This window comes from Enoplosus armatus, chromosome 3 (genome assembly GCF_043641665.1).
Source record: "Enoplosus armatus isolate fEnoArm2 chromosome 3, fEnoArm2.hap1, whole genome shotgun sequence".
Taxonomy (NCBI): Eukaryota; Metazoa; Chordata; class Actinopteri; order Centrarchiformes; family Enoplosidae; genus Enoplosus; species Enoplosus armatus.
This window is the reverse complement of record NC_092182.1, coordinates 18287367-18307295: the sequence shown is the minus strand read 5'-3', so window position 1 is coordinate 18307295 and position 19929 is coordinate 18287367. Positions and strand designations below refer to the sequence as shown.

The 19929-nt window shown below is 40.8% G+C and overlaps 1 protein-coding gene across 1 annotated transcript in view; it reads right to left on the bottom strand.

The window, feature by feature from the left end:
- Nucleotides 1–19626, bottom strand: part of arhgap9 (Rho GTPase activating protein 9) — a 41403-nt gene extending 21777 nt beyond the window's left edge. The window contains exons 1-6 of the mRNA XM_070901903.1: nt 19554–19626; nt 11713–11797; nt 7208–7548; nt 6171–6369; nt 5631–6013; nt 230–481 (exon numbers count right to left, since the gene is read on the bottom strand). Of these exons, the coding sequence (XP_070758004.1) occupies nt 230–481; nt 5631–6013; nt 6171–6369; nt 7208–7429 (1056 nt within the window). The 5' untranslated portion in view covers nt 7430–7548; nt 11713–11797; nt 19554–19626. The remainder of the gene's footprint in view (nt 1–229; nt 482–5630; nt 6014–6170; nt 6370–7207; nt 7549–11712; nt 11798–19553) is intronic.
- Nucleotides 19627–19929: the final 303 nt, after the last annotated feature.

The window sequence follows — 19929 nt, the reverse complement described above, 5'->3', positions numbered from 1 at the left end:
AAGGTCCCTTTTAGTGCTGATACAGTCAAACTATGTGAGCATATAAATGAGCAGACTCTTTTACTCTACATCCTGACCCTTTTCTATCCTCTCCTGTGAGAAAAGAAGCTTTCATCCAGCTCTGAAGTTACCCACATTTTCAAATTTAAAGCAATTCTAGTTAAGTAAAAAGTGGATTCAGGAGGAGTAACAAACAGTGGATGAACACCGGCTGTGTTGGGTGCTTTACCTTGTTGGTGCTGCGTCCACGGGCCCGGCGAGGGGGTTTCCAGGACCTCTCCTTGGTGATGCTGTTGATGTAGTAGCTTCTGCCTGTGGATGGGTCCGAGAACCGCTCCCACAGGTCTATGATCTGAAGAGGCTGCTGACCCGGGGCAGGGCAGGGCGGCTCCAGCTGCGACAGACGCTTCTCTGACTGCATTTCATTGTAAAGAGGGGAGTCCTGCCAGGACAGCTGGGACAGATAGGACTCTGTTGGGACCTTGTAGGCAGAAAGAGTAAAGGGGGAAAAGAGAAAGAAAGAGAGGGAGAGAGGAAAAGAAGTAGAAAGGGAGAAGCGGGACATGGAGGAAGAAGAAATGAGACTTAAAATACAAATAAATACAACATTACATTGCATTACCTAGAGTGAATGTATGTGTGTTCATGTTACCATAAGGGTCTGTGTGTATGTTTGTGCAACTACAGGCGTTTTCTTTTCCAAATCAGTGTTCTATAGATAGTACAGTAGGTGTTGCATGCTGTAAATATTGTACAGTATACAGTCCAAATAAGCTTGACTTGACTACATTATGTGAACTAGAATATGTGTGTGTTCAGATAAGGGGCACATAACAAGTACCACAAGTAGCAGACAGCAGTGCTTTGAACAAAAACAGTGTCAGTGTGTAAAGACAGAAACCCCGCAGAAATCACAAAGAGAAACCAGTAAATCCCACCGCCTCTTACTATAGAATAACCCGTCAGACTTTGGATTAAGGCAGAGCTTATAGGGACGCATGTGCTCACCCAGATAGAGAGGACTAAAGCAGCAGCTACAAGAGACGACATAACAAATCCAATGGAATTAATTGAAAAGTTATGCATGGAAGATCATCTTTCCACGAAAATACAGCAGGGACAAAATTCACAAACTGATTGACTGGCTAGCTGGTTGATCCCTGTTACGTAACACGTAGTCGTTTCAGATAATGACTGAGGGGACACGGTGTGTATGGATGCATGTGTGTGCCTGTGGGGAACATGTAAAAAGAGGTGTAATTGTAGTTTACTCCAGGGGGCAGCACTGAGTCTCGAGCTCGCCTGAAGCTTCCTGTCTCACTGTCTCCCACTGTTCACCTCAGTGATTAAATCTAAACCAGGTGTCTCTCATCGGGGTTAAATGGGGCCATGGCTGATTAAACATATGCTATGCAAAAAGCAAGTTTACATATAACTTTGGACAAATGTGTTTGGACAAATTTGTAACTAAATGACAGATCACAGAATTACAGATATTGGGGGGCATATATATTTTTGATTCTCAAGGAGTCTCCTGCCAACTTGTTCCCAACCTGTTACCTCAGTCATTAGCTTAAAAGCCCATGATGGGTTGGTAAAATATATTTTCATGAACATCTGTCAGATGAAAAGCTGATTGTCTTCCACTGGAAAATTTCAAATCTGAATAATACTGGGCATGATTTGCTAACATAACTCCAAAACGACGTAAAAAAAAAAATGAAACAGTCAATTTGTTCTGCAAAATAAAACAAACTAAAAACTATGTGTCAGAAGAAAAACTTCAGAGAGCCCTGCACTGGGGGAGGAAGTTGCGGTCTTTTTGTATGAATGTGTTCAACAAATATATTTTGCAATTTGTATTCTGGCTGCATTATGGATGAGATTTTAGTATATGTGGGTGCAGAAATCTGTATTTAAAATACAAATAGACTTGTCTTGCAGCAGACATTTTGACTCGTCAAAAACAGGTGTAACTAATAACATTAAAGACGGCTGCTGCACTCCATTTATATGTACTCCTGCCAGGGCTCTGTTACTGTGTGTGCTGGCTCACTGGCATCTCTTGCTTGCACACTTAAAGGGAATCATTAATGCTATTAGTTACACCTTTCCTGCAATGACAAGTCAGAATATCTGCTGTGAGAAAGGTCCATTAATAAACTTTGCTATAAAGCTATATTATAGATATAACGTATAAAATAACTCTTGTTCCAGACCTCTGAATCGACACACACAGAACTTTGAATGAATTGGCCATTCAATCTGAATGTAAAACAGGCTTAAGCTTAGTAGGCTTACATTTGTTTCTGCTTTTTTTACAATATCTACATGAAAAAAACTGCATGTAAAAATAATACAATAATTGCTTCCTTAAGTAAAAGATTCCTGCCATTGTAAAAGGTAACGAAAGAAGAAACACATTTCACTAAAGACAAGTAGCTTCTTTTTAAATGTAGTTAAAGATTAACAAACATGGTAATGAAAAGGTTATAACTGACATCATCACCTGCTTGTTGTTTCCAGAACAATGAACACATTTTGTCTTCTGTGTGGGCAGCCGTCCCATCGGTTTGGTACAAAGAATAGTTGACTGCTTTATCTTATTCAGTATTGAATACTACTTACAACACTTCCTCTTCCAGCTTGCGCTATGATCAAGTGCTTATTCACAGTTGGTTGCATGCTCATTGTGATTCTACCAGAAAATGACACGAGCAAAGAGAGAGAAGCTTTATTCATAGCCCAGAGATACGACAGCTGGTCAGTGCTGTATCGATCTAGTCAAATGTGGGTTTTAATGTCTGGTCCTTGTGGTTGGGAAAAGTGGGATATGTGAGAGAGAAGAAATTGCTGCAAGTGTGAATGTGTGAGTGCAGTTAAACGTGAGAGGTTTCTATGTTTTCTGTCCCAATGTTTTGCTTGAAAGCTTTGGTTTCCGTGGGGGGGAGGGGTGTAGACACAGGAGGAGATGTTGCAGGTGTGGTGTGTGTTTGTGTGTATGCATGCTGGTGTGTGTTTCAATGCTTAACACAGGCTCATACATTCATTTCCTATGATAAGTCATATTTGACTGGAAACACAAAAGATGTGAGGCATCTCGCATTTCATCACTCACTCTACACTACATGGCCAAAAGTATGTGGACACCCCTATCCGCATCATGATATAGGCTTGGCCTCTTCGTTCTGATCTTAATGTTACAACAAACAGTGATACGATTATTCCAACTTTGTGGCAACAGTTTGGTGAAGGCCCTTTCCTGTTTCAACATGACATTGCCCGTGTGCACAAAGTGAGGTCCATAAAGACGTCTGTTGTGGAGGAACTTGACTGGCCAGCACAGTGAGCCAGGCTTTATCCCCCAACATCAGTGGCTGTCTGGTGACTACTGCTCTTGTCAAAATCTAGTGGAAAATCTTTCCAGAAGTGTATTGTCGTAGCATTTTATGGCCATGGTTTTGGTATGAGATGTCCACAGACTTCAGGCGTCCACATACTTGTAGCGTACTAACAAATTAAGGCACAAAAGTCATGAAAACAACCTTTTAATAATTATACATTAGTCAGTCTTATCTCTTTATATTCAAATAGAACTTTGCCCCCTGGAGATTAAATGTAATTGAAATTCATCATCAGCGTGGCTGCAGTTAAAAAAAAGGGCTGACAAAAATGCATGGTGAGAGAGCGTTTCCTGGATGAAAATCAGGGAGGTATGACCTGAATGTGGCTGGTGTGTGCTGGTGTTAAACGAAGAAGGTCCTCGGGGAGACAGAGAGAGAGAGAGAGAGAGAGAGGGATACATACAGAAACAGACAGAGAGGAAGAGAGAAGGAGAGAGATGGAAAGAGCACTGTCATTTCCACTGAGATCACAGCCATCCGAAGTCGGAAGTCACCGGTGCATGCATGGTTCAGTGGAGGCAAAACTCCTTTAGGAGAGACAGTTTGGATACTCGGCCGTGGGAGCTTCCCTCAGCTGAGCAGACAGATAACATTCAGTATTTTGCTCAACAACAACGTCTTGTGTAATCCTCTCTGATGTAATACAGGGAGGCTCCGACGTCACCGCAATGCTAACTTGATTGCTGCTCTAGGGGGATTATTAAGGTCAAGTACAGACGTAGATAAAACACAACCTCTGCTGCCGTGGCTGCACTCAGTTGTCTGGTGGGATCGCACAAAGTCTTTTTGAATTTCAATCAGTTTTGTACAAAATTAATATTCCAAGATTTATTAGTTTCCACCTGAAAAAGATTCTGATTGAATGAAGTGAATGAAACATATCTCAATAATCATGCTAAGATCTGAAGTTCACCTATAATTTACCTTGTTTTTTATTCGTTTCTTAAGGTTTAACCTGCACAGTCACAAGGATAAACTACCAGCTGGTTTATTACAGTGTTGAAGTTACGACCTGTAAATCCATCAGATCAGAGATTTTGTGAATGAGTGGAAATCAAACTAATCCAATCCCACACTTCCTCCAACGGCAGCAACATGTGATGGATGTGTTTGACCTAATTTCATTCATTCACTATCCTTCATACTAATTAGGATCAGAGGAGGCATGAAGTAACGGCTGAATTTACAGTTGAGACTGTGGTTTTCTGATGCGTAACTGCTGGCTATCAGACGAAAATATCTTTTGCCTTAGACCTGTAAAACTTTGATAACTGTCAACGGATGTGGTATTAGTTTTGACTAAGATTGTCAGCTACAGTATTTGGTGAGTGTAGAGCACGTACATCCAAACAACTTCTACTAGTGCTGGATTAATCTGTTTTGTTGCCATGACCCTTTCTTGTATTTCTTCTTGCCTTATTTCAGATGGACTTTCTGTGCAAAAATGTAAACTTAAGCTCAGTTTGTGCTGTGGTCCATACACAAGATATATTGCAGAACAAGATATCTCTATGAGATTAAAAATATTTATCCTAACTTTACTGGCGTATCTGACCACTACTGTCAATATCTGTGAATAAATAAAACACATCCTACTACTGTGGATGTGTGTATGGATGAGCATAAAATGTCACCTCAAATGTTTGCACACCTTGTTAGATTGAAACCTTGCCCTCTTACATTAAATGTATTTGGGGTTTATCAGTACAATGAGCAGATCTTTGGTCTGACTTCTGCTGTCAATTACTTTGTGCCACCCAGTTGTGAAAGGCATCGACCTCACTGGGCCAAAGGTTTACTCAAACACAATTGATGTGAACATGCCCTGCTTTGGCTTAATTGAAAGGAAACTATTGTATTTGTCAACCTGGGTGTTTTTCTCACGTTTGTCCATTATAACTGTTGGTTTCTTTTAATCACTACCTTTGTTGTAAAGATTTGGGAAACACGGATTACAGCTTGAATCTCATTGATTGAGGAAAGTAGCGCGAGCCTCCTGCAGCTTTTCATAAAATATCTATTCAGTATAAATAATCTCAAACACCAGCACAAGTTAACACAGAAAGTAGTCCCCATGAAATCAAAATGGACACAAATATGGGAATGACACCCAGGTTTACAAATACAGTACCGGACTTCCCCTTAACGCTCCACCGTGGCTCTGCTGTGTGAACCAGATGTTTGAGTAACATCTGTTTCAGGTTCGTAGGCCTTGCCTCTTCCTACCTGCAGATGATTGTTCTTGCTGGAAGCTCCCACCACGTCCCACTGGCTACAAGACTTCTTGGGCATCCTGTGGTTGGTGCGACTACTGAGGCCACCGCCCACTTCATCGTACGGGTTCTCCATCAGGTTCTCAGGCAGGTTGCTGGAGCTCTGGCTCCGAGTGATCATGGGGACCACCCTCGGGTTCCGTGGTGCTGTTTGGGCCGCGGGAGACCCGGGAACCATGAGATGGCCTGATGGGGAGGTGGGGGAGTTGGGGGTAAAGGTGAATCCAGAGAGGGGCAGGGTGGGGAAGCGGCCCCCACCTGTGCTGGTGTTGTCCAGCCCCTGGAAGGCACTGTTGGAACTGAGGTTTTCCATGGAGCGGTAGATGGGTTTGTTCACTGATGGAGGACGGTAAAATAAATTCTGAATTATTTTCCTTCTATACTCAAGAGAAACGTCAACACACATGTTTTTTCTACTTTTATAATACAGAATCATTGCAACTGAAAAAAACAGATGTTTTGTCAGACTCTCTGTCTTCCTCACTCACGTTACCTTGATGCTGTTCATTATAGGTAATCCCCGTTGGGCTGGGACTGAGTGACACCCTTGGCAGTATCCTGAGGTTGGAGTTCAGCGAGGCAGACACGATGAGGCGCTGTGGCGAGGGCATCGGCGCAATGGGCACCTCTGTCACATATGTGGCAGGGACATACAACGGCTTTGTTTTACTGGCTGCACCAATCCTCCGCACCTGTCAAAAGAACAGACAGATTTCCAAAGGCTTCTGCTATTTTCTCCCCCAGAAATCCACTTAGTTCAACCAAGTGTCATCCAACACAGCTGAGGCCTGAATGCCATGCGGAAATGTGTTACGCTGCAGTTCCTGTGATGGCAAAACCCACAACTTCTCTTTTGAAGTAGTTACGTTTTAGTTAAAGTTAACTTTATTTATGGTCTCAGCTAATAGCATTTTTTCTAATGTGTTTCTTAGTGGTGATTTGGTGGTATATGCCATGACATGATAGATATTTGTCAACTGTCAGAGAGTGTAAATATACACACATCACATGTAGGTGCAAGGCTATTGAAAAATAGAATGGAAGAAGAGTAACGCATATTTTGACCAGACAAAGATCTGATTGTAATCAAAATATTTAAGTACATTTGTGGTTGGAGTGTGCAGGTATTACACTTTACATTGAAATGTGCCCTACTGTTTATTCCATGGTAGTTAATATCCGCTTTATAGCAATATTGGATTTACAGGAGTTTTACATTTATGTGATCAAGTACCTTGATTTGTCAGGTACTTAAATCACTGGACAGCCAAAAACAGACAAGTATTTCCTGTGTAGCCACAGCCCGATATAGCTTATATCTCTCTATTGCTGTAATATTTAGAGATGAAGTATCCAACTGTTGGTTTAGGTCTTTTCATGGGATTTGATGGCAATAACAAAAATACAGAATATTGCCAACATTATCCTTTTCATCAAATTCAAACTTTAAAACCTCTCTTCACAAACTGTTTTCCTAAAATGTTTGGTTCCATCAACACAAGACAAACAAAAGATGAACCGTTTTCTCACCTGCCACCAGTCACTGTTCGTCTTTTTCAGGAGAACAAACCGTTCGCCCTCCCTAATGCAGACCTGCCGTCCGTCAGCACCGCGGTAGTTGTAGTCATACTGGGCCTCGAGGACCACCGTGCCGCTGGGGACCCCGCATACTGTCAACCCCCTGGAGGCCACCACAGGCGCTGCAGCGGGCTGCTGGTGCCCCACAGAACGCCGCCACGTCCCAGACAGCATGGTTCTCCACACAGTCCTGTTCAGCAAGCTTTACTGGAAGCGTGCTGATGGTTGATAGTGGCGATACTGGATGGGTTAACACAGGGCAGGTGAGACTGGAGCCAGGCCAGTGCCATGCTCTGAAACAGAGGGAAAATGGACAGAGAGAGAGAGAGAGTGAGAGAGATTACTGAAGCTGTCAGAGAACAATGAAAAAATGTCACCCGGCTGTGTGCAGATTCAAAGGGAGAGAACATGAATCCTTTTAGTGCTAAAAATGGAAGTCTGGGTTAATCTGGGGAAAATCGCACACAACATTAGAAACCTATTCTCATTTTTCATGCATCGCTTCTAGCTTCTCAAAAGGGTTTTCTCTGTTTCATACCATTGAATTATTCTAATTTGTTGTTCTGTTGGTCGAACAAGAGATATCATCACGTTGGGCTTTTGGAAATTGTGATGGGAATTTTTAACTATTTTCTGGCATTACAAACCAAGCTTATTTGCATTTGAGTTTGATGTGCCTGCTCATACCAGAGTCTTTGTGTTAAGACAAGCTAAGCTAATTGCTGGTATCAATCCTCTTATCACTAACACTAACTTTCTGCCAGAAAGCGAATTTCCAAAAATGTCAAACTATCAATTAATTTTCAATTTAATCAATAGGAAAATAATCTTCAGTTGCAGCCCTATTTGCAAATCAACAAAAAAAACACTGTGTTATTATTATATAATGACGGACATCTTTAATCTGTTTTGTTTCCTTGCACTGTCTTTGTACAAGGTGTTAGTTTGTTTGTACCAGGTCTAAGGTCTATCTAAGAGCAATAAGTAAGAGAGTCCTTTCACAATACTTCCTGTGACGGAAGTAGCAACATTCATTTTCATTATTGATTAATCTCTCAATTGTGTTTTCATCAATTGATTCATCATTTATTCTATGTATTAAAATAGAGAAAATACATTTGAATCTTGTATTTTTGCTTGATACATGACAATTAATGGATTATCAAAATAATTGATAAATCGTTTCAGCTCTAGACAGAAGTAACTGACTGCTATTGGCAATGTTAGTAAATTATTATCATTATCATAAATTAACATTGCTTTCCACTTCCAATTTTAATATACCTGACATGGCTGAGCATGAAATGTCACTGCAGATATTTGCACGCCACCACAGCACACCAGTTTTCTATTGTCCTTTCATCCTGGTAGAACTAAGAGACACGTGTGAGTGAATAACTCATGCGTTTGGAGGATGTAAGGAGCGCAGTAAACCCAAAATAGCATCCGTCTCCGTCTATCCACCTGAGCCAGCATCCCCAAGCTAAACCCCTGCTCTACCCAGCCAAGACCCGCTTACATAAGAGAGCATCTAACTTTCTGCCAGACACATAGCGACGCAGCCTCACACAGCACATGCACCCACCCACCCACACATGCACACACACTCACACACACACAGAAAGGGGAACATCCCTAGGCACCTAGCAACAGTGCTTCAGTCACCGTCAGGCCCAACCCATCTCAGTCTGGGTGAGAAGAGGAGAGGCAGCAAACATGAGAGATTCCAGAAAATGTATAGAGACATGCATGTTATCAGTGAGGATGTAGAGGGGCAGGGATACAGAGAGAAACTGTAGATGACAAACAAGAAGACAAGACAAACAAAAGATGGAAAAGGGGATACACCAAAAAAAAGAGTATAAAAAGAGCAGATAGTCAGGACTAGAGTAAGACGGGGAATGGATGAAGCTTGATGGAGATGTGAGCCATGTGAAGGCGATGGAAGAGAGGGAAGGGTTAGCTGGCTGAACCTTGATAATCCCACTGTTATTAAAGCACAGGAATGAATCTGTGACCCCCATCGCTACAGAGAATTACAGTGAAATCCCTTTGTACCAGCATATGGGCAGAGGGACTGCCTGCCCGCCTGGCTAGTGAGCTGACACTGGCAGGAAGTTCACTGCAAGGCACAGAGGAGCATTTCCAAGGCACTTCATCAAAACGTAATGAATAATTACCATTCCACGTTAGGAAAACACAAATACAGGAGACTAGACCGACACCTGCTGAGGTCCCTTCACTCATATTACACGAGTGGATACAACTGGCTCAGGTTGTGAGGTAACTGCAACACATAGATGAATAAACAAACATTTGGCACATCCACAATTCAATTTTTGGGTGTGTGACAAAATATTGTATTTTACAAATATGTAGGACAAATATGCAATAAGGTAAAAAACTAAAGGGAACCATGCCCCATAATCAATAAGAGACTGTAAGTTTTGCTGTGTAGAGGCCACTCTGCCACATTATGGATTAATAATGCTAAAATAGTGTAACAGTTGCACATGTAAAGACAAGTCATAAAGTCAGTGATGTCAGTTATGCAACAATATCTATCTATGGTTTGCCAACATTAGCTAACATTAGCCACCAAAAGCACCTGATCATACCAGACCAAGTTAAGGCTGTGGCAGCAAAAGCTATGTGAGTGTCAAGTGTTCTAACTTGAGCAAGAGAGCGTTTTATTCCTTATGAATTCAACTTTTAATTTGTGAGAAGCAGAATGTGTTTCAGAAGTGACACAGTCTCACTTTAAGGCACCTATGTCACACATGCTAGTTGTTAATTATTTTGAAAAGGGAGCCTGATGACGCATACTCGAAATGCGCCGCTGACTCTTACACTTGTTGAAAAATGGTAAATAAATGTCAAGAAGTTTCAAGTTGGTCCACAGCTGAGCCTTCTGGCATGCAGCAAGCCTCTTCTTCATGTTTTGGAAGTGCCCCTACTCACCGTCTTCACTTGCAGACAGAGGCAAGAGTCAGAGGTACAAGGCTCGCAAGCAAACAGGAAACTGCACAGGCACTTCAAGGTTCAACCACAGTTTGGGTCATATCCTCTCTATCCTGCCATTTGTTCTTCTGACGTGAAACACCTCAGGCAGTTTAGTGACAGCCTGTAACTGTTCACCAACACTTAAATATAGTAAGTGATGCTGAGTTGCCCTGTTGCCCCATCTGACTACTGTGCAGCTCCGTGAGTAGCATTAATTACTGCTAAGCTGAGCCTTGAAGCAGAGAGGAGTAGTAGTAGTTGTTGTTTTTTGACATAACAATCCTGCTGCATGGCTTCTGTAATGTGTAATTTAGTATTTAGATGGGCAGGGAAGAATTACATACATACCCTAGATATAAAGAAAGGATAAAACATACAGCGGTGCCTATTCATGCAACCTGTCCGTGACTTTTATCATGAGTTCTTCTCCCTGCACGGACAAGAAGAGCTCTTCTGATACTGCTGCACACCTGTTTGTCTTTTCCTGTCTCTCTTCACTGCTCAAAACAACTGGCTGAAAGGCAAAAAAGAAAAGGAAAAAAAGAATAAACACAGAAGAAACCAGAAATTAATGGTACCCAGCTACTGTGCACTACAGGGCTTGTTGCTGGGTACCTACAGTTCCTGAGTATCATCAATTCACTCATCAGCACAGGTACAAATGTCCCACACATGAGGCTCTGTGGTCTCATGTGCAAATTAGGCTGTTACAGCAGGGTTAAAGTCCCTGGTTGTCTTATTCAGAGTTTAGCCTCTATAACGATGCTCCCAAAGGGCAACAGCTCAGTCTGCTTGCTAACGGGGAGCGAGGATAAGTCAGGAATTGAGTTGGCCTTTCTCACCACATGACTCAAGATTTTAATTACAGTGCTTGTGATTGATTCACACCAGAAATCTAAAAGGCTCTTTTAAGTACATATATAAAGCAAAATGCTACTTAACAGGAACAAATTAAAATAGCATTATTTTACTATAAAGAGTAAACCTGATTTTAAAAGAACAGATTGTGATCATAACAAATTAGGATCTACTAAAGGAGGCCAGACCGTGTTTCTATTTGCAGGTCAGATGGCAGAGGAGAGGGCACTGGCGTCATACACCCAAACATACAGAGAGGCCCATATGGTGTCAGAGACAGACACAGGCACCCTGTCGCGGCTGTTGAGAGGCAATGATAGTTTGTGCCAGGGCCTGAGGGCACAGGGCTTATGTTGTGGTATCAACAACACAAACAGAGGGATGAAGGAGAAAACATGGAGGGAAGGAAAAATAGGAATGGGAAAAACTTTCAAAAAGACAGAGGAGAAAAACTCAGTTATTTGTCTGTCTGTCTTTGCTCGAGTGATTTCACTCCAGCTCAGACTGTGTGTGCATGCAAGTCAGACTGAGGCTAAGAAATGGAGAGTATACAATTTGTGCATGCATGCGAGAGAGAGAGAACAAGAGCGACTCACCATGGTCCTGAAGTGAGAGCGTATCTATGTCAGCGAAGTCACCAGCTCACTCTGCAGTCAGATCCATGCGTGCCACCCCTCTGGCCTGACAAAGATTAGAGAGCAAACACAGAGGAGTTATGAAAAAGGTGGGGCAGAAAACCACTAAAACAGACACAAACTAGAAGCTCTCTCCTGCAGACAAATTACACACAATCTCTCTCTCATGCACACACACAAACACACACACAGTTAATCCCATGCAGCAAAATGATCCTGCCTCCACTCATTCAACCCCTGCTGACCCTACCTTCCCCCATTTATCCAGCATTTAGCCTGAGAGATAAAAAGAAACAGAGGAAGTGACAGAGAGAGTGTCAGCTTGCCCATTCATGCAAATAAACCATATTAGAACTTGAGAAAGAGGAACAAGCGAGGACCCATGTGCTGAACAAACAAACACAACCAGCTGCCCAGTTTATTGACTGAGCTATTGATCCACGCACAGAGCCGACTGGTCAACAGTGCCACTGGACATCAGAGATCCACCACACAGTTAACACATCCACCAAATGGATGTTAGCAGTGGAGCAGAGGACATTATGTTCATCCTAATCATCTCAGGATTTGATGGATGTCTAACTACTTTTAAGGGCAGATATATGGCTTTAATATAAAATGTTTCACATACCAGATAGAATCATCAGTACGAAGGATGTGATGCTACACCACCAGCATTTCACATTGTCAGTCAAATCAACAATCCTGAAAGGGCATTGGATTAAACTCATAAAGGGATTATACGCCCTCCTGGTGGTTTTGCATGTTTTAGTCAACCGTTTTCCAAAGCACACATCAATTTTGAGATTTACTTCCCAACTTCCAGGCAGTCATGGATTTCAGCTCTTGCGACAATGGTACTAAAATCCACTTGAAGCTTGCTTGAGATTGATAATCCATCACAGTCAACATTTAGTTGCTGAAAAGCTTACAGATCGCCTCCAGATATGCTTTATATATATAAAAATACTCTGCTTTTGAATAATAATTGTGTCTGATATGGTTTTTACACAAAAATGTTTGATTACTTACTTAAAATTACATCTATTCCTTTTCTGTCAGTAATAAATACAAACTCTATGATTGTGAAAATATTGTTCATTTCAAAAGTTTAGCCACTGGACACTTTGAGTGTTTACTACTTCACAGTTTCCACATCACACATCACAAAATCAGGCTCACCTACATAGACGTGGTAAACTCAGATTTAAGGTGAGCACAGAGAATATCTCCCCCTTCAGCAGATGAATGTTGAAACAACCTTCTAGTGTTAAACTCTGCACAAACATCATCCTGCACAGTGAAGGTTATCATCACATGGTACCACAGTTGCAAGCAACTTTCTTTGCTGGTGTGTTCAAGGGCACACTGAGATCGGAGGGAGGTACAAAAACATATGGTATGCTTTTGAAAAAGCAGTAGTGGGAAGTATAAACAATATGTAGTTTATAGGCTAAGGCATGTATGCAAAACCACCTGAAGATCATGTTATCATGACACCCTTGAAACCACTGAGGCTGGAGGGCAGGTTGAGAGAGAGAAAGAGACGATGAATGTAAATGAGCTTGTAATAAATTATTTGGTTGAGGGATGAAACAAAATGTTTAGAAAGCATTTTACAAAGCTGGCTAAGGACACAAAGCACCTGACATAATAGAAGAAGTTGCACTGTTCCCCTGCAGCTCCATATCAATCGGGAGAACCAGTGTCAATAACTACTCCAAATAGCTTGTGCCTCAACTCGAAGACAAGACACTGAATGACAAGTTCAGCTCCCACCACGTGGCAGGACACGAGCAGAGTGAAGGGTGCTGGTGGAAAGTTTGGTGTCATATCGTATCCATATTCATTCCATATGTTTGAAGTCGAAAGAGGGCGGCTTTAATAATCATGGCTACATGGTCTTCAAAGAGAGATGAGACATGGGGAAGAAGAATATAGAGTGAATGAGGAACTTCAAAGGATTTTTACGTGCACTCCCACATCCGTATACACATAGCAAACACGCACGCATACGCACGTAGACTGTACTGTATTTACATATGAATGTCTATAACCAAGGGGTTCGCAGGAAAATGAGACAGAAGAACAAGTTCCTCCACATGATACACACTGTTCAGTAACTTTAATCACCACAAAACTGAATAAAAAGTGTGACACTCAAAGTTGTTTGATTTAAATTCAGTGTCAAACAGCTGCTATTCGTTCTTTACAGTGACATGAGCCATGCTGCCAGCCAGCGCATGATCTCTATTGTTTCTCATGCAAACAAGCATCCAATGGTTTGTCTGCACAACCGGCTGCTTGAGTGCCAACTTGAAGTCAGGTAAGGCTGTGTGAGGTGGAGTATTGCATCATGTATCCACATCATACATTATGGGTAAAAGGAGTTGTAACACAGCAGTATGTCCTGGAAAAAGCACAGAAATGCCTTGAATTTTTCCTAGAATCAATGCTAAACCAAACCACATGTTACAAGACTTAACCTAAACTACACCTGAAACAGATTAAATGATCACAAAGTGAAATCTTAAACTTTGACGACTCAAGACCTTTAACATTTAATACTTACTTTTAGAAAATACCAACAACTTCGGAGTGAATGCAGCTGCACCAAAAGACAAATCAAGTCAAATATGTATAGCCCAAAATAACATCTTTGCCTCAGAAGGTTTTACAATATGTACAACATACAACACACTCTATCCTCAGATCCTCAATTCAGACAACAAAAAAACTCCACAACCCCTAAATACAGAAAAAAAAATCACATTCCTGATATTAATTAACTAATGTAAACATTTAGCCTGAAATCAGTCCACTCTCAGCTTGATGAGCAGCTCTACTGAGGACAGCCATGTGAGGGAGCTTTGTCTATGGATGTACAGTTAAAACTACTAGTGCTGATGTCTCTCTCTCCATATGAGACACATGCCTCAAGCCAAAAAAGCCTTTCATCCTCCCAAAGCCATGCATTATTGATGATTAGACCAGAGAGAGACACTGAAACACACACTGCGTTTCCCAGTGTGATGACTGGCTGCCTGCGTGAATGCGTGTATGAATGCATGTACATGTATGTGTGTCTATATGTGAGTAAACCGGTGGGCTGGATTCTTTCAGTGATTAGCCGTGTAAATCAAGAGCCAATCAAAAAGCAGATGATGACAGTAAAGCAGCCATTGGCTCATGCTCTCTACTATCATCATGACAACAACCTCTGTGACCAACTACCAGTATCTCCAGTGTCTCCAGTATGTGTGTTATTTGTTTCTTGTTGCACATAACAACATTTCATATGTGTGATGCCATCATTTCAAGCGTTTGCTGACGCAATACTTTGTGTTTACAATGAATCCTGCAGCCCGCATCGACACATAGCAAACTTCTTCAGAGAGTTCACTTTATAATGTTCAACGTCTAATTTCCCCCATTTGAATAAAAACAACAACCAGACAGACCAGTGTTCGCCAGTTAGGCAAAGTAGTGCAGGATTGCTCAGGGGGCATTTTGAAAGAATTAATTCAAGCATCACATTTTTAATTAGCTCATGCATTTTATGGAGAAAAAAAAATGGAACGTGAAACAATACACTTCTAGTATACTTCTAGTTAAATCATAATACGCTTATTTCAGCACAGGAAATAAGCTTATGTAAAATGCTTCTTATTTCAATAGCAGCTTTTCTTATGTATGTGAAATACAGCATAAAATTACTTTCAAAATTGTTTTGGAAGTATAAATTATTTGTTTCTTCATTCATTTATTAATATTACAGCACAGGACAATAACAGTTAGTTTTGTTATTGATAGATCTGACATTATCATAATGATTTCCTAAAGTCCAAATTGCTTGTTCTGTTCAATAAACAGACTTAAAGATATTAAATTTACAATTATATAAAAACACAGAAAAACCTGTAAATCTGCTACTTTGAGACGTTGGAACAGGTGAGTGTTCGGCATTTGCTTGAAAAATGATTCACAGATTATCAAATGTTTTTTGACAGAAATATTATTTTTCTGTCAATTGACCCAAATTGTCCTTAGCTTACTCAAAAGAAGTAAAACTGCAGTGTAGCACTGTAGAGTTGTCCAACCACATTGATTTCAAGACTGAATATAAGACTAAAGTTGCCAAGATATGGATTTTGCAGTGCATAGATTTTTGTGTGCTGCAGTCAAACAGAATAAGAAATGCTTAAATTACTTGTTAATCTATGTGATATAAACCGAAATAAACAATAATGATGTTTTATTCACATGGAAGGGGATGGTTGACCAACATTGTTAGGTATCAATTACAGACAAACAAACACGGTGTTCCTCCTTCACCATATTCCCAGAACATTCCTCAAGAAGAAGAAAATAAAATGTGTCACACAGAAATGGAGAATGATCTTTAGAGAATAACAAAATAAACCTCCACTCTCTGACTGGGCTCCCGGGCTGCAGCTGAGCCTGTGGGAATGTGCGGTACATTGATGTTTCTAATGAAGAGTGCTGAGCTCCATTGATCCACCAGGGATGAGAGTGAGCTGTCAAAAGCTATCAGGCAAGTCAAAGACCCACTTTCAGCCCTGTGCAGCTGAAGTGAGCACAATACTGTCGGGGCACAAGGAAGAGCAGCTCAACCTCCCAAGGCAAAAAGTATAGAGCGGAGGCACACACGCAGACACAGCTTTGATGCCTTCACAGGGTTAAAGGGGTTATTTGTTCAATAAAGAAACATAACACAAATAACATTAAGGGGTTTAGGATGTGTCAGACAGTGTTTACCCATGGTGCCTCCAGGTTTATTAATTCAAGTATTTGGTGGAATTGTTTTTCTGAAAACAACAGTCCTTCCTTCCTTCCATTCAGTGGATATGTGAAGGCAGACTAGGTCTGCAACTAACATTTACATTTTAATGTCAGAAAACAGTAAAAAAGAAAATGTCCATCACAAGAAAGCCAAAAGTAGCGTCTTCAAACTAGTTTTGTTCGACCAAAAGTCCCAAACCCAAAGATATCCAGTTTACAATGATATGTGATGAAGAAAGGCAGCAAATCCTTACATATGAGAAGCTGACCACAGAGAATGTGCAGCATTTTTCACTACGTCTACTTTGCTTTTCACTATCAAAACAGTTACTGTCTGTTTCTATCGATAGACTAATTGTTTCAGCTCTGATGAAAACTTGTTTTCAGTGTTTCAGTTTAAATTGTGTGACAGTGTATGAAACAGTGTGGCCAGTTATCAAACGTGAGTGGTGTTTCAGCCCTGTTTGACTATAATATTCATCATTGCACAGATGCTAAAAGTAAATGCAGGATTAAACTGGATTAAAGCAGAGCACAGATGTGAGTGTTGGTGGAGCTGCTATACATGGGAAGTTGCTTTCCTATAGACAATACAACATAGTGAGTAAATAAGAGTGCCAGAATCCAGCCACACTGTCATTTAACTACCTTATGTATACTGGACACAACTACATTTGAAGGCATTAATGCCAAACATCTTTGTGAAAAACCCAGAAACACAAAATTTGATTCAGTTCACAAGATTCAGTTCTAATGATACAGTAGTTGAGAGCTTCTCAACCTGGGCGTCCTCAGGATGTACATGCAATTTCGTTTACCCTCAGGGATATAAACAGAGTGGACAAACTCTTAGACAAATCTATAGATCTCTAGATTTATTGCATCTGTCGCATTAGAATAAATTGGATTTAGCTAGGTGTACTGAATAAACTGGCAACTGAGAGTACATACTGATACTTCTGATATAAATTAAAATGAATATGTTTTAAATAGAACATAATCTGTTTGAGGCTCCTCCTTGCTCTTGAAAGTATGTCGCACATGAGAGCTTTGGGTCATGAGAATCTTTTTGTGACATAGAAATGGGGTCACAAGCTGGAAGAGGATGAGAATTTAGACCGGATTTCATTAATAGAAAGTTTAAAATGATGACAAGGTAATCACAACTACAGACCAATGCGATATGAAGAGACAAACCAGCACATGAATACCAAAAAAACAAATGTACATGTGTCAGATGTGCGAGTTTAGGACTATTTTGAAGGACCAGACTCCATACGACTGCATGCTGAGACACAGTTGAGTTGTGGCTGTCACCTGGTCTGCACAGTACAAAGCTGATAAGTCAGATGATGTGTTGCTGCAACTTGTGATCTGCTACTGTATAATTCTGCTCCACAGAATCAGAATCAGAAATCAGAAATACTTTATTGATTCCCCCGGAGAAATTGCTGATAGCATGCATGCAAGCAGACACATCTCACGCTGAGGAAAGAAAAAAGGGATAGACCACAGACCTGCTCAAATATCCCAAAGCAGCAGAATAATCTGACTAGCAACATACCACGATGTAAAACGTCTTTGACACTGCTCCCACCACAGTCTGCGAGGCACACTAGCAATTACAGCGAACTTGTAACCCTCCTGCTAATACTGCACATGGTACAGGGCACTTTTAATCAGCAAAGTTGCAACTGGGGAATAATCTTTCAAGCCTGTGTCGTCACAGGCTGGCGAAAAGGGGAGCAAATCTCCTGCTTTGCATGGACTTAAGAAAGATTATTAAACAGCAAAAATGCAATGCGTCAGTCAAACTGTTTCCATCACATCCTGTGGTTAACCCGTCCATGCACTTTCTGTGAAGCATGTAACAGCTAAAAGCCCGCTCGCAGTAGCATGCAAATACTTCTGCATGAAAAGAGGTCTGTCATATGTAAAATGCTGAGATCAGCTATCCTTATCAGTGTGACATTCAATGATGGGGAAATCCAGATGACCATAAATGGAGTCATGGAATCGGCACCATTGTAGTGATGAAATATGCGAGAATGCATCATTGTCTGAAGGACTAGGTTTACTTAAATCAAAAGGGAAAAGGAAAATAAAGTTTATTAGATGTCAAAACACACGCACACACACACACACACACATATATATATAAATATATATATATATATGGGGAGGGGCTGAATAGGAAACTCTGAAAAGTGGAAAATGGTCTTACATGTTGGGTCTATATAAGTTGGCCCTTTGCGGTTCTCTTGCAGAGCCCCAGCTGAGTTTGAGCGGCTGAGGCAGTGTAGGCTACATGTGGTTTGACACTATGATGTGGAAAAATAAGTTGTTTCGGAAAAACGTGGGCTTGTTATTTTTAGCAAGAGCAAAATGTATGACCTATTTGTGGAGGCAAGGCCTATGTTGTTAAATATTCCAGCATTAGTCTGCAACTTTTTTTGCACAAACTTTACAGTAGATGGGAGCATTATGATAAATGTTTTGTCATTTTATCCACTGATTCGAGGGTTAAATCAGCTTTGAAATGAATCAGTCCAAAATGTTATTATTTCAAAATAAAGCACAAACGACTTCCATAAACATACAAAATGGTGATAAATAAGTAAAAAGATCATTAAAGCCATGAGATATGCAGTGACAATCTTATCCATACTGACAAGAGTTGCTTCTGTCATAACACTAAATTATTTTTTAAACCTGTAGTCAGGTGTGGCAGGTGATATAATAATGTGATCTAACAACATGAGAAGTATTTAAATTAAAAAATAAATATTATATTTCAGTGTAGTGATCTAATAAAAAATACAAATCGTAACGGTTCATGGTTCACAGTTTGTATTGTTGAATCAATACCACAGTAGATTACAATAACAACAGAAACGCTTCATCTTGCAGATAATGCTTCCTGCAATGATACGTAATCTTACTAAATAGTTCAGCAGAAATCTCATCTTTGCATTGTGCGGGGACATAACATCACTCACCTTGCAGCGACGTGATGACAGCTCACTTGTGTTTTTGGGGTGAGCTGCAGAGTGAGCAGGAGTTGCGTCTTTTCTCGTGCGAAGAATAAAAAAAATGTTGTTAACTTCACATAATTTAGGTAACGGAGGCACAGAGAAGAACTCGGCCGTGCACTTTTGCAAATTAACAGTCATACATGGGCACTAAGTTGCCCGGTGCAGCCCATGGTGATACATCCTCCTGGCTCTTTAAGTGGATGAAAAATAGCTTTCGCTGTGTGGGTTTGGTGGTTTAAGATTGGCTACAATCGGGCAATATGATTTTACGCGTAACCAATAAGATTATTTAATGGGCGGGGCTATAGTGCGCTCATTTAATCACAGGACGTCGCCCGGG